Source organism: Molothrus ater, chromosome 4, assembly GCF_012460135.2.
Source record: "Molothrus ater isolate BHLD 08-10-18 breed brown headed cowbird chromosome 4, BPBGC_Mater_1.1, whole genome shotgun sequence".
NCBI lineage: Eukaryota > Metazoa > Chordata > Aves > Passeriformes > Icteridae > Molothrus > Molothrus ater.
The window spans coordinates 33,375,780-33,392,015 of NC_050481.2; the positions used below are offsets into that span (position 1 = coordinate 33,375,780).

Genomic DNA, 16,236 nt, shown 5'->3' on the forward strand with positions numbered 1-16,236 from the left:
TTCTTAGTATTGTTATTACATATTTTACAGTAATGACTAATAGTATGATGGAGTTTACAGGGTAACCATAATGTTCAGCAGCAAAACTTAAAATCTGATTTTTATGAATAAATAAAATACTACATAATGAATATAATGGATTAAAGTACTGTTTTATATTTAATTACCTCGTTTTCTTTAAATTCCAGAAAAAGAAATAGATTTCACATACCTTTGAAATATTACTTGATCGACTTGCGGAACGCCCTGGGGATTTGTCATTCTGGAAAACAAAATTAAAAGATGAAAAAAAGTTATGTAATTTGGATTTTACCTAATCTTTTCTGTGATTGTGAATGCACAGAGGTTCTCTTCCTCTCTTTTTCTTCAGTTTGGCTACTGACTGCACAATGGAAGACAGTTCAAGAAATAAACCATCACAACAGTTTTACAAATTACATGAATAGAAGTTTTTAAAAAGTTCCGTAAGAAATTATTGCTAGCATTTAATTATTGTTGGTTTATTTTGCAGTTTTTCAGAAAAAACATTTTGAGTCAAAGCTTAAGGAAACATCAGAGCTTCTCATGAAAACTGGTACTTCTGTATGAAAACAAATGTTCAATGACAAAAATTTCCCACTTACACTGAACATATGCCTGCTTGAAAAAAAAGTAGAATTTATTCTTTAGGCAAATTAGCAGTACTAGATGACTTCCTGGACAGATATGTTCTGAGAAAAACAAATTGTGACCATGCAAAGATACAGTTCAGTTTAACATCTACTCCTCCATCCCCTCTCACTCCTGCAAACACACACACACAAACAACACCACAGGCTCAAGTGCATGAATAAAGTGGATGGCAAAGAGCTACATTTCTACAGCACATGGTTGTTGTGGGGGTTTTTTTTTAGCAACTCAAAGGAGGGAGTGGAGAAGGGGTTAAAAAAATTTCTTCAGTATTTACACTTCCCTGGCAATTGATTCAGCTTCACACTGAAAAGGTAAGATATTTCAGAAACAGGGCTCATCCCCTTAGTAAATCCATGTATCTTAAGAGAATCATGAAAATATTTTACTCAGCACTTGAGGGTGTAGGTTCAAACACTCAAGTGAAACATTCACATCATTCATCAAGCCTGATTTTTACCCAGAAGGAGCTGAACTAGGTATCATGTGCGTAAGTCTGTCAGATAATCTGCTTGGAGGATCAGGGTGACAAAACCCAAAGCAGAGCTTTTGCTTCTGCAGCTTTATTTGCAATTCATGCATCATGCAAACACATACATGCACACAAGAGGCTTTCAACTTGACTATGACCCATCTCTCCTCAACATGTATTCAATTAAACTACAGAAAAATACAAAAGGTGCCAGCTACCAAAGACTAAATTTCCTCCTCAATTAATGCGTGTCTAGTCTAGAAATTAGTACTTCCCCAATACTTTGTGGCACAGAACAGTTTTGTATAGGCAAAAATGACCAAAAAGAAACATCAGGCAACTCATCAGCAAACATCTAGAACAAAAAACTCCACTTTTATTTGTCATTTTTGTAGTAAAAAAATCACTTTGCTCTCAATCCCAGTAAGCACATCCATATGAAAAAAAGTTTTAAAACTATGTGCTTCATATACCTATGTATCTTTCTTCCTCCAGACTCTAGATGGCTTATGTTTTTATTCCATCCCTCAGCACCATCACATTTTTTTGGACTGCAAACATAAATATCCTGAATTATTTCTCTTTCTACTTTATCTTCACTACCACTAAGTAGCACAATGGACATTTGTCATCAAAAGCTATGCTGAGTTCCCTGACCACACAGCACTCTACATTTTATTCTATCATAGAAACTAAATCTCAGGACTTAACAACCTTCAGGTTTGCTTGTTACTCTTTTTATTTTATTTTAAGAACAATTTAGAAAAAATAAATTCTTCAAGTTATGCATTCATTTCTTACATTTTGTCCTTGAGGCTGGGCCCACTTTGACCAAGGATGCAGAGTAGATGATCCTTCCTGACCTGAAGTATCCTGTGATTCAAATATTACTTCTGTGGTATATTATCCACTGTAGCTTTGGTAATAAATTCATAATTGCTTATCCTTTCTCAATGACCTTAAATATATACAGTTCTGAATGTCTGCATTTATGTCCATAGAAAATACACTTTGGATATTCTGGTTACATCATTTAGAGTAGCTCTGCTTTGACCTCAAAAAAATAGAAGTTATGGACCCATGAAATTAGTTCCCATTTTGTGGTTAGAAATTATGAACAGGGATCACAGCTGAGAAACTCTCTACTAAAAGCATGCAGCCATTATTGTCCATCCCTTGGACTAAAAATACATTGTATTTTCTGATAGCACAGAGAACCCTGGAACTCTAACTTCTTTTCTTTCAACAATCCATCATTCAAGATTGATTTTCAAAATCTGTTTCTTGACTACAACTCTCCAGGCTTTTTACATGATTCATCCTTCTCTCTGGCACATTATCTCCTTCACTTGGGATACAACAAGATTCTGACTCTCCAACTGAAAATTCACAGCATCCACAGTTGGCAAAGTACTGCTCATATACTGAATTTTGGAACAAAAAAGAAATAAATTTAATCATCACTGCTAGGTTCAGGCATTTCAAGGTGATTTATCATGAAAACCACAATATAAATAGAACAAAAAGTGTTGCACTAAATTACAGCACATAAATCAAATACAGAATTCCTCATTGAAGTTCCTATTCAACTTGCACGACTATTCATACAACAAAAGAACAGAATAGGAAAGTTATGGCAAAATCACTTTTGAAATGTGTCATTAAAGAGTGTCTGTGTGCTTCTGTTTTAATGATTTATGTTTACAAAGAACTCACATTTTTAAGAATAATTGATTTCTGTTATAACTTGGTGAAGAGGAAATGCAGAATGCTTTCCCTACAAGCTTGTTAAACAGTAAGATTTTTTTTTTTTTTTTTGCAGGGATTCAATACTAATTTACATTTTAAGAGTTAACAACGAAACATAGAATATGCTGAGTTGGAAGGGACCCACAAGGATCATCAAGCCCAAGTCCTGGACCTGCACAGGACATCCCAAGAGTCACACCATGAACGTGACAGCATTGTCTAAATGCTTCTTGAACTCTGTCAGGCTGGTGCTGTGACCACTTCCCTGGGGAGCTGTTGCAGTGTCTGATCACCCTCTGGGTGAGGAATCTTTTCCTGATATTGAACCCAAATGTCTCCTGACACAGCATCAGACCATTCCCTCAGGTCCTGTCACCAGTCACCACAGAGGAGAGATCAATGCCTGCCCCTCCTCTTCTTCTCACAAGGAAGCTGTAACGGCAGTGAGGTCTCCCCTCAGTCTCCTCCAGGCTGAACAGACCAAGTGACCTCAGCCACTCCTCATATGGCTTCTCCTCAAGGCCCTTCACCATCCTTGAGGCTCTCCTTTGGACACTCTCTAATGCCTTACTATCTTTTTTATATTGGAGTCCCCAAAACTGCACACAGGACTCTAGGTGAGGCCACAGCACTGCACAGCAGAGGCAAGACATAACCAAAGGTTTTAACCAAAGACATATATATATTCAAATATTTATACATATTTTTGTGCATCAAGGAAATCAGATTCAATTTCCTTAATCTTTGAATCAGATTATTTCAAAGAAAATAGCATTCACCTTTTAGAATTACACATCTCAGCAGGAATTATTTAATGTCTGTAAAGAGCATTTTTCATTTCTGGGACTGAGTTTTCTAAATTCACACACACACACAGTCCTGGCCCTTGAGCAAAGTGAAAACAAGATATTCAGAGATATCTCTCAATAAAATTCTTAAACTGTGTTTTCATCCAGTCAACAAAATAGCAAAACAGCTCCTCCTAAGACTCCTCCTGGACAGGCACCAGCTTTTTGGGTTGTCTTATATATGAATACCACACTGAAATGCCTTTCCTTATTACTAGATGTCCTGTACCACCAATAGCTCATCTCTTCTATCCAAGGCTACAGCCTGCAAACACTTATCAGGTATCTTTTCTAAAATGTTTTGGCATAAAAATAAGGTCCTTGAACTATTCTACTTGGATATCAAGAAAAATCAGTTTGTGTTTGTAAATTTCCTAAGAATTAGGTTTTACCAAGATCACTTCTAAGGAAATAATTGAAAATGTAATTCAGCCTTCAATGTAAATTCTGGCAGGAAGACAAAGGGGAACTAATACCACAAAAGTTCAGATTATGACATGTTCATGAAAGTGCTTTGGGAGGAATTTTCCATATACCTGTCCCACCATATAAAAACAAAAAAAATCTGTATGCAAATAGTAATTAAAATAATTAAAAATAAGTGCAAAATCTGTTTTTTTACAATAGTAAACTACCTCCCAAAACTTCATTTCAGCCCAAAACTGGGTTTTTGAAGTGACATTATTTTCAGGGACCATCTTAAATCTAAACCCATTAAACTTTCTAATACTTAGATACAGCTTCTTTTTCTTTTTTTTTTATTTGCAAATGTGACTTGCGCTGCTTACAAACACATTTTTGTTTTTAAAGTAAGAGAATAAAACCCTGACTGGGCAGAGGAAGAGGTTAGTAATAAAAAATTTCTAAAATACTGCTGTGAACAGTTCAGGCTCTCGTTATAAAGAGGAAAGTAGGAAATTAGCTAGCTGCTTTCTGGCTCACATATAAATATTCATAGGCATGGTTAACGATTTTAAGTCTTGCTGGGCAGCACAGCACATTTTAAACTAATCCATTTGTCTGCTTTCTCTCCTTAGCTGCCCCTTGTTTTGCTCTGCCTATGAGGATCACTGGGGCTGACCCAAGCACATTGTTAATGAATTGCACTTCATCTCCCTGAAGTGAGCACAAAAGCATCAAGAATTAAGCAGAATATCTCAGTTCACAGGAGAATCTCAAGCAACTGCTTTTCTCACACAAATAAAACCAACCCACCTCCCAAAAAACTCCTTTTACAAAATATTTTGTCTTAGTTTTATTTTTGTGGACTCTAAGTTTTGCATGCCAGCGGTGCCAAGTGCTGCTTCGCATTATCTGTACACAGCCCTTAGCCTTGGAGTTCCACGCATGACTGCAATGACAGATATCCATCATGCCACAACTTGTTACAAAAATAAATGCCTCCTAAATGTAAGTACAACACAGGCCAAACAGTTTTGCTTGCCTGAAGTGCCTTTCCACATGGTAGCCCCTCACTGGATCTGCACAGGAGCCTCTTCTCAGCACCTTTTCACTTCTAGAATTCTGAATAGAAATTGCTTTCCCTTTATGACCTGAGCTATCACATATGTAGATGATCTTAAGTAGGAACATCAGTTGCTGAAAGAGCAGAAGCTGACATTATTAAAACTAATGTACAGACTGGATACAATTGTTTCAGTATCTCAACATGAAAATGAAAAGAAAAAATCACAAACCAGGCAACATTTGCTTTAACTGTTAAACAAAAACACAATGCCCATAATTATCTAAGACATAAACACACTGTAATTACTGGGCATCATGCATAATTTTACTGGAACCCAGAATTTTTTCAATATGACAGAACTGCTAGATTCAAAGTGCCAAGCGACAGGAAAAAAAGCTCACTGTGAATATTAAAGACTGTGCCACAGAGGCAACCTTTAATTAAAATAACAAAGTACAGACAACAGTAACTATTAATTAAAATATCAACAAAATACACAGAATATTACCATTTGTATTATTCATATATACTGCATCACATATATATAAATAAAACATCTAAAAAGAAATAACTATCTCTTGATCTATTTGTATAAATTAATGTGTAAATGCAGTTACTGTCTACTAGTTCTCTGCTACTGCAAACAGCCAGAGCCAGGATAACACTGTCTCCTATGGTGTGGCTATTGCTACATTACTAAAAAACTACTTCAGTTTCTCCTGTTGGGGGTCTATGTTTTTAAACCAAATACAAGCATAATACTGTTCCTTTAAAATTATTTATGCCAAGAAGGTAATGGCAATGTTACTACTGACAGAGCATATACCCTGACTCTTGGTCAGCATGGACTTGGACAGCCTTTCTCCATAGGAAGGAGAGGGAGGGAAGTCAGCTGCTGGTGATAACATCCTAACAATTTCAGAGTAACTGGCAATTCCTATCCAGGTTTGATGTGGGGAATTTATGTTCTGAAAGGAAGTCAAAGCAGATTTTAGCTCTTAAATAATACTGAGAAAAAAGCCTATCATCAGCTGACAGTTACCTTTTATTTTTAATGCAATTATTCTCTGTGCTGCTACATATTTTATCTATATTTTCATATTTTCAAATATTCAACAGTCAGACATATAATTCCTCTTATAAATTAATCCTACCACTAAATCGCCAAGCATAAAATTATTGGTAGTCAAATCTATATTTGAAAATGTAAGAAAATCTATCTCCCTTCTTTGTAAACAAATTACTAGCTTATTCTAAGACATTTTAACTTCACTGAGAAGTTCAACATTAATGTCAAATCACCTACAAAGGCACTAGGGGAAAGGCAGAAGGAGAAAATGAATCTAAACAGACTGAAGGTCTCTGTTGCAAAGCACAACTGTGCAAAACCAGCTAATTATCACAAAAAGGGTTCTGAGGATGCTGAAGCATTTCAAAATTCCTCTCTGACTGTCATCTGTGGAAAGAGACTACATATTCCAGTGTGACATAAAAAAATTAGTTTAATTACCTTAGAAGTTTTATATTGGCCACATTTATATATGGGTAGGAGAGTACATAGCAATGATCAAGGAACCCATCTCTTCATGGCCTACTAGGTAACTTTACCTCAGAATAATGTACAGGTGCTTTACCTCTCTTAGGCCCTGTGCAACTAAGAAATCCCTGCTGCCAGATTTGCAGCACATAAGACCATAAAATGTTTACACTGCTACTTCCACTGTAATAAGGTTTGGAGTGAAACCTTTTATGAAGTTATCCTCTTTTTCAGCATTTTATCCTCTAAACAAAAATCTACAATGCCACCAACTGCATGGCACAGACATATTGCTGTGTTACTTATGGCTGCTTCTTACTCTGGTATCTCTAGTGTGCTAGATTCCTATCTCCATATCAGTCTCAGTGTGTCAGGGTTTTTTTCAGGGAAAGCTGCTAATGAGCATGATAAATACATCAGAATCTGATCCACCATCTTTTTGAGTTGAAAATGCTAATCACACTTTAATGAGGCTCAGGGCACTTTCCATCACAGGCCAAGTTGAGTCAATACCTGACCTGTTAAGGCTTTCACAGTGATGCTTTTACCTGCAATTACACACAGATCTTCCACATTTCAGCATTCAGTTACTTTCTCTATGTTGCACAGATATCCAAGGTCAAAGCTGTTTTCAAATGGGAACAAATGCACCATTACAAAAAAAAAGGAAAAACTCAGCATTGAATCAGCCTTGAAACAAAGCACAGGCATGCACAGAATGCAGTCAGAAAACACTATGCTAAACACTCAACTGATGTCAGTGAAATCCCTTTCTCAGATCACAAAAAGGGCCAGATTTTAATTTGTTCTGCCACATGTAGCAAAAATGAAAAGTTCCTAGAAATCCTCGCCAAAATTAGAAATTAAATAACCATGAAGCTGGGAATTTGTTCAACACAAATCAGTTAACAGACAATGTGTGTCACGTAGCTGCCCTTGACTGATCATGAGGTAAGAATCTAGTCAGAGGCTTTTATTGGAAAATCATTTTTGGCAAGTCCTACTACAAATGAGAATGAGGTTAGTGCTCATTTTGGCTAGGAAAATTTTCTTCACACTAGCTGGTATGGGACTGTGGTTTGGACTGTGCTGGAAACAGTGTTGATAATTCAAATAGGTTTTGGTGTTCACAGAAACAAGTGCCAACAAGAAGTACCAGTATTTGCACTATTCAATACAGTGCAGCCCAATCTGACTAATGTCTCCACTTAGCTCTACCAGGAGGTGAAACCCTGTGTTGCTAAGGACAGACTTGGGCAATAAGCAGGCAATAGATGGGCACAGTGGATCTTTCTGCTTCCTTGGCCCAGGGCAAGACATCAGACTGAACCCACTGACAGAGAAGTTTGTGGCACTCCTTACTCCAAAACAAACCCGTCTCATACCACCCAGCTTAAATGACACAATCTATCAGAGACTATGGACAACAATATCCTAACCACTTTCTAGGTTAACATACTCTAAAGCCCCCCTAGTTCCACACGATTGTTTTCATTCTCTAAATAGATATTCACTCACTGAATCCATCACTGACTGACAATACTTTAACCTTAAGAAAAATCACAAGTATATAACCCAAGGTTGTTCTCTATAATAAGGCATTCTAAAATACTTAGTATGTAAAAAGACACATCTAAAATAGTATCTGCTCTTGTTGACTCAGGAACCGTGTGGTGAACATCATGCATTAAGCACAGCACTGCATGGAACATCTAGTAAAATTAGCTGCCTGTGCTCTTGAGATTATACCCTAGCTGCCTGTTTTATCCAAAGCTGACCACATAGCTAAAAATTAAAATCTGCAAAGACAGATACTGGACAAGTGAAGCTTACCCATTTTTTTATTAACATGTCACAGAGAAAAAGCAAGGAAGACTAAAAAAAAAAAAAAATCTATAAACTGCTAGTCAGCGCTCTAATGATGTACCCTGGCATTACCAAGATGTATGGAATACTATTCACAAAGGGTACTATATAAAAAATGCAGAGGGATAATATTAATTACAACTGAAGAAAATATGAAAATAAATAAATTTAGGGAAAAAAAGAAAAATAAATTTAGGGAAAAAAAGAAAAATAAATTTAGGGAAAAAAAGAAAAAGGCAAATATAAGGGAAAAGAAAGAGAAGGAATGAAAAAATAAACATGGAAAAATGTTTCCCCTGTTTTGTCAAAATATGGAACCCTATAAAGAGTTTTCTCCACTTCTCTTAAAAATGTTTTATCTATGCATATAGGCATTTTAAAAAGCTTGCTCTTAAACACAAAAGAGAAACCTACAGGGAGGGTGAGCAATTGCATGAATTCATCACTGTGAAGTTTTTCACCAGAGAACTGTGCACTTACTGACACTCAATACAAGGCTCCAACTTTTCTGACACATAGTGCCTGTAGATTTACTTGTCACATTTAGAAACACAGCTTGGCCTCCAAACTTCTTATGAATGTTTTTCTTTCCCCCTGCTATTTGCCAAGTTACTTCTCTGCAGAAAAAACACAGCACTTTTAATTATTATTGTGTCAATGTCTAACTACATCCTGTTTAATTTCTACCATCCCACTATGTTAATCAGAGCACTTTAGCTAAAACAGGTAAGCCATAGAATTTGAGATAGATTTCCACATGTCAAAACCACCTTCTACTACCTGTTTGCTCATTTTTAAATTACCTGGCAACAACCTGCATGATTGCACAAACACTTGATTTACATTTATATAATACTGGAAACATGCTATGGGGGTTTCATGGTTGGGTGTGGTTAATAAAGATATCTTACCTTGAAAAACTGAAAATGTTTTATATTTCTTTTTCTTGACATTTCTCAGCTATAGAAAATGAAGAGAAACACCATGCCCTCTTTTTTTTTCTCCTGCTAAAACACAAATGCAATTAACAGCCTGCAGGCTTTAATTTGTCAATCCGTTTTTCTAATGTAAGACTAGCAGTCCAGCTTAAGTTTTATTACTTCTGGACAGGTGTGAAGGGTCACTGCACGTCAACCAAGATATGTCACTGTACATATCTTGGTTTCAGACAAGAAATAAATCAACTCCCTAATTTCCTTAATTATCACTTATTTTCACACCATATTACTCTTTTTAAATGGATTTGACATATAGAAGAAAGTGAAATAGAATCCTCCTCACTTTGACATCAAGCTATCATTTTGTCTCTCTCTAGGATGAACAGAAATGCAACACAATAAATTCCACTGTAGCACTCTTAAATCAAATGGGTCTATTATTTACACATTACTAACATTTACAGATGATGTATTTAGGCATTTCCATCCTTAATCAATAAAGATCTGTCTTTTCATATTCTGTCTTTTCAGTGTACTTCAGTACATTGTAATCCCCAATCTGCTCAGTGGATTTAGTAGGAAGTGGTTGGATTTACTGTGGGAATTTTGCAGGAAAAACAACAGCATTCTCAGGAGGTTCAGAACAACTTTTTCTTGCAAACTTTAGACCACTCTGATGGAATAAGACACTTTCCATCTGGTTGTTTTGAGCCAATCAACTGTTCCTCTGGTCTCCTTCAATACACTAGGCACTGTATTTATTTTCCTAACTGCCCAGTACAAGATGCAACTTTGCTCCTCCATAAGATCAGCAAATCTGAAGAGAAGGCTGTTCATTGCCATGCTGAACTGAAAATATTTGTTCCATTATCAGTGTGAATGCTCCCAAAAATCTAGTCTCTGCAGTTCTCTAGTGTAAGAACACTCCTGGTGGTCAGTATAAGTTTCAGCCAAGAGTTTTTAAGTTCTTTACAAGAAAGTAGATGCGGTGCATGGACCATGTAATTTGATTTTATTTCATAGGATGGTATGCATTCTAATTTATCTTTGTTAAGCATGAAAATATGCTGATTTTTAAACTGAAAAGACCAACTAATGCATTTCAGAAGCTGGAATTCAGGGATCACTTTGCAGTCTGTGTTTTTGTGACCTCCTGGATTCCAGTCAATTAGAACCAGTGATGAAAGTCTCCGGATGGTCAAGTAGTTTTCTAACAGCCAAGTGTTTATCAAAGGATAAAAGTTTAATTAAATACACAAAGTCAAAGTGCCTCAATTACAACAGAGCTATAAAACATTACTTGATTATGTTCTCTATTTTCAATATCACCCCTTTCATATCTGCTATCTAATTAAAGTTTTATGTCTTTATGTTGCACATTGGTGGCCAGGACTTCCACTTCTGAATGTGGACAAAAAAATCATAAATGTCACCAGCTGAGTAATTTATTTTGTACCAGCAGGCCCTGTAAATCTTGGTGCTATGGGCTTAACATGTCTGAAACCTTACAATCACAACCTGAAAATAAAAAATGTAAGAACATGAGGAAATTTTATGCCAGTTTAATCCAAGATGTACATAGATTCCATAGATATAATCATTAGCAACTTTCCTATTTCTTCTGGAAATCCCTAAATTCATCTTAATGTGATATCATGTTAATAAATAATTAAGCAGAATTTGGCTTATCATTTAATATAATCAAATTAGTTATTGTGTAGTTTGTAATTTTCAACATAAATGTGAAGATTGCAATTCATGTCTCTTTAACCGTCAAAGCAAAATATCAACTTTAGGGCCTGAATAACAAAATTTCTATACAATTATTTTCAACAAAGCTCTACATGAAAGCTCCCAGAGTTATATATATATTCACAGTAAAAGAGTTATATATATATTCACAGAAGGTAAAATTGGAAGAAAGACAGCTTCAAGTTAAAATGAGTCTCTACAGCCACTTCTCTGTTTTAGAACTAACACTGAAGTTACCTCAAATTTTCTATGTACTTCAACCCATCCTTCATAAAACACAGAATCATAGATTTGTTTGAAAAGACCTCTAAATTCACCAAGTTAACCCAGCACTGCCAGATCTACCACTAAATCACATCCACAAGCACCACACCCACGTACCTTTTAAATAACTCCAGGGATGGCGATTCAAACACTTCCCTGGACAGACTGTCCCAATGCTTGATCCTTGTTATAGCTACCTCAACAATATTTTAGGACAGCATTTTTTTTGCCCCTCTGCTTTCCAAAATATTTATTATATTCATCAATGAAAGGATGCTGTGGAAATTACAACTAAATTGAGTTTATTCTTAGAACTCACAAGCCCTAACTAATACTATATATTTATTTATTCAGTCAGGGGATGGAAGGAAACTTATACAAAAGATTTTTGCCTCTTTTCCTTTATAGCTACCTTAATGTTTAATTAAAAGGCTGAAAGTTGGTTCTATTTTCCACATAAAATAATGCAAGTAAAAAAAAGTGAGGAACACAGAATACACCTGTTGTTAGCAAACTTGCCAAGTAAGTTATACATATTCATGAGAGAAGGTTTCTACAGACAGACGTGACCTACATTTAGACTCAAAGATGTGTTGAGGGGTGGGCATGTACAGCACAGCATTTACTGACTGCTTCTCAGCAGACTTTGTGTTATAAACAGAAATCTTTTAGATCTAAAGAGGAACACCAAGGGGATACGGTGGAGGAAGGTTTTGAAAAACCGGTAATAATGACACTGTCCTGGTGTAGACAAAATGTTACACTAGCAAGAGAAGATTTTAATGTTGAGAGCACAATTTCTGATTTTAGATGTGACAAATGAACAGAGAGAAAAATAACACCAAAATATAAGAAGCAGCTCTGCTTCTAAGATACCTGATTAACTGTAATGCTGAGACTTTGCAGGCAGTTATTAATTCCTCCCAGTCAGATCTTCATGCCTAATAAAAAAGTCCCTGGCACAATTAGGACAGACAATAATTCAAACTTTCCCAGGGTGGCTATAAATAACTACTTACCAGAATATGGAATAGACTACATTTATTTTATTAATATCTGTTAATTACCACACAGAATTTAGACTAATGTGTTGGGAGTAACATCCTGACACTGTAATTGACTTGAGTATTTGCCCACAATATTCTATGCATTTATGTGTGTCTGTCTTCAGGGCTGTAGCTCCTAAAAACGTCACTGAAATTACCCAGTCTCTTATTCATGAAACATTTTAATTACAACCTTATGCTCTTCATTTTTTCCATTACTGCAAGCAATAATGAAACATGCGTGATTTCATTCTATTCTCTTCTGTGCTTTCTCACCAAAGAATCCTGCCTTGCTTAGTCACTACTAAGTGAAATAACATTACAGCCAAATCTCTAGCGTCATTTTCTAAATATAATAATAATAATAATAAATACCATACTTCCTCACATTTCAATAGATCTCACTGTAATAAATGCTCTAAATTTTCAATCTTCAGTACATTTCCAGATTTCCAGCAGTCTATATTCAAGCACAGTTATACCATTTTAAGAAAATACACAGTATTCTGCCACTTCTATCTGAAGCAGGTATTTAACTGCTGACTTACTCAGGGTCAAGTGGAGACTTCTCCACTGAAGATTTGGCTCATTCATCTCAGGTATTGGTCCACAATTTGCAATCTGATGCTCATACAACAACCTCAGCACCATGTAACCTTTCAGATTTTTGGAAACCTCACCTCCCAGTGCTGGCAAACATCGACTTATACAAATATAAAAATGTAGATGGTATTCAGGTAATTTTCTTTTAGGTTTAAAAAACCATCTTTAGCTCCAAATGAACTTTCTTCCATTGTACAGAAAGAATAATCTTGTCAATTATTACTACAAACAAGCAAAACAAAGCTTTCACAATGTGAGATTCTAGAGAAGAAAGTATTATAGAGAAGAGCCTCAGAGGAAGGATTAAGGATTCAGTTTTACGTCCTGATATTTTTATTAAGCACTTAACTGATTAGAAATGATCAACCAGAAAACAAAGTAAAGGGATTAAATCTATATCTTTTTTCCTATACTTGCTTCCAGAATTCAGTTTCTTTAAAAATAGCAACAAAACCTAATTCCAAAAAACATGTTTCTGTTTTATCTTAAAAGGGCCATGGAAAACTACAATAATGAGCTGGAAAAGAGGACAGGTTACAGAAAATATCAATAGACAATCAGACAGTTTCAGTATCTTCTTTGCTGTTCCTATTTCATAATAAAGACAAAGCATGAAGATGTACTTTCAATATTCTGTTTTCAGTTTACCTTAGTCCTTTCCAAGCTCAGCTGTGTGCTCCACCACTTCAGTAATAAACCTCTCCTTTTGTCTAATTCAGGACAGTGATAATGTTTCTGGATACCAGTGATCCACTACTCCCATGTGACTCCCAGTAGTATTTAAAACATGCAGCTTCTTGAGTATGCTTCAAATATGTGTCCTAGTTGGAAGGTTAATTAAACTATGATTCTATCTGTTTTTCCAGTTGTAAAGGTCAGTATCCAGATTGAACCTACACTGAAATGAAATTAACCTTTTGCATTCAAAGAAAATAGATGTGCTAAAACCACTGAACTGTGATACATGCAAGCACTACAGCACATAACTCAGCTTACCCATCCATATTAGAGACAAACTGAGGAGGAAAGATAAGACAAACTGACAGAACTTCTGAAAATGGTGCCAATTAGCAGGCTGATGAATATAACTTCATACTGTGATTACATGGAGAAACTTCACTAGTGATAAAAGATGAAAATATAATCCCCAATACCAGCTCTGATATAATTTCTCTTTTAAAAGTAATGCACACATGATTTAGTTGGCCAGGACAGTGGAGGCCCCTTCCCATTATTTGCAAAAGAGAGTCACAAGGACAGTCCTCGTGAATATGAACGTCTCAGCCATTAAAGTCTCTCAGCCTGCACTACTCACAGTGAGCATGAAGTGAGATCACCTCCTTCCCTGCATTATGCTTCAGGGAAATTGGATTAAAATGTGCTCAGAAGGCTCAGATAAAAGCAGAAGATTAAGTGCTACACAGGTAAAATATGTTAAGCCTCTGTGATGTAGAGGATCTATAAGGCAAAGAATAACAGCTCTTTGTGTAAGGAGATCCATGTGGGAGAGAAGTTGTGTAAATGTCCCAGCTCTTCTCATACAACAGATAACACCATCCCCCTGGGGTCACTCTCTGACTGTGATATATTCACATGGTTCAACTGCCTCTGCAAGTAACTGGAAAGAAGAAATAGCACAGCTAGATCTTCTTCCCTTCTCAAGGCTGTATTTGAGCTGCTCAGTAAGAATCTCCACAGTGTAAGGAGAGAGCAAGTGAGTTTGGCTCCTACCTGCAGAAATGTTAGGGAATACTTCCAGTAAAAAAAACACTTAACATGGCCTTGCTGTCAGAACCTCAGTGGTGTCACAGCAAAAATTAGCACCAGGAGCCTGAATCAGCTACAGGATGTGTAAGATCCAAGGAAGAAATCCCCATCCTGCCTCTGAGATGCTCAGTCAGTACCAAGAATCTACTGTTCCACTTTAAACATAAAAAGAACAGATACTTTTATACCACTCCAGATCATTTCTGCAATTCATTCCTGCTCTCTGAGCGCCCTTGTGGATGCAGCTTTGAGTTCATATTTACATCAGCTTCTCAGTTCAGTTTTTACTGTGCACTTCTCCAAGGGCTACAGCTGGTACAAGTTCTTTTGTGGTGCTAAGAATCTGTGACATGGAATCGGAGCAGTGAAGGCAAAGCTGTGTTTTTACAAGTGCTTACTTGAATTTGAGGATAGTGGGATATTAGTAACTTCACCTGCATCCTAAAATAAATGTGTTCCAATACCTGTAACTTATTTACTTATTTAATAGAGTCAAACATTTATTTACCTGATAATCCACTGAGGTGCTCCCTTTACTGGCACTGAATCAGGCTGAGCTGTGCCCTGATCTCCATGACAACAAGCTTGTATATTTGGCAACTAAAAAAACTCAAGTAAATTAAGGTCAATTCACCCTCCTCTTTTACTCCTAGGTACTTTAAAAAGCATAAAGAGTAAATAATGACAAATACAAGAAATGGCTCGTGATATTTTTAGCGATGAAAATAACACGAAACAGAACCGCCATTAAAATCTTTTTCAGTTAATTCAATGAATTAATTATAACAAGATTCATATTTATTAAATATACACTTAAAATGTACTGTAGTCTGATAGCTCTGCTGTAACAACTGCTGTACAGAAATTCCACAATACAACATACTTTTTACTTAGAAAAAAAAAAGGCAAAAAAAAGGCAAAACAGGTGCTTTCCTCTCAAAGGTTCTCTGCCTTTCCCTTAGTCTTACCTTTGCAAATTCACCTTGGCCACTACGAAAAACTATTTTCCTGCTTACCATTAACCACCCATTGCCTTTTCCTCTATTATGTTCTAAGCTTCCTGTGAAATAGTTTATCAATTAAGCTAATCAAGAAATCTTAGTTTCATCCTATTCTGAAGAGATTTTTTGTTGTTGTTGTTGGACGTGAGCAAGTTTTTTTTCATCATGGTATGCTTTGAAAAACTTTGCTGAACACCCCAATATAGTTCTGAACTAACGTGAATTTAGAGATCACTTCTACATGAGATTAAGGAGA

The 16,236-nt window shown here is 36.0% G+C and overlaps 1 protein-coding gene across 2 annotated transcripts in view; it reads right to left on the reverse strand.

Annotated features, from left to right (window-relative positions):
- Positions 1-16,236, reverse strand: part of MARCHF1 (membrane associated ring-CH-type finger 1) — a 224,432-nt gene that overhangs the window by 47,320 nt on the left and 160,876 nt on the right. For both annotated transcript variants that reach the window (XM_054514578.1, XM_036381785.2), the window contains one exon: positions 212-262. In XM_054514578.1, coding sequence (XP_054370553.1) covers positions 212-262 — 51 coding nt within the window. The remainder of the gene's footprint in view (positions 1-211; positions 263-16,236) is intronic.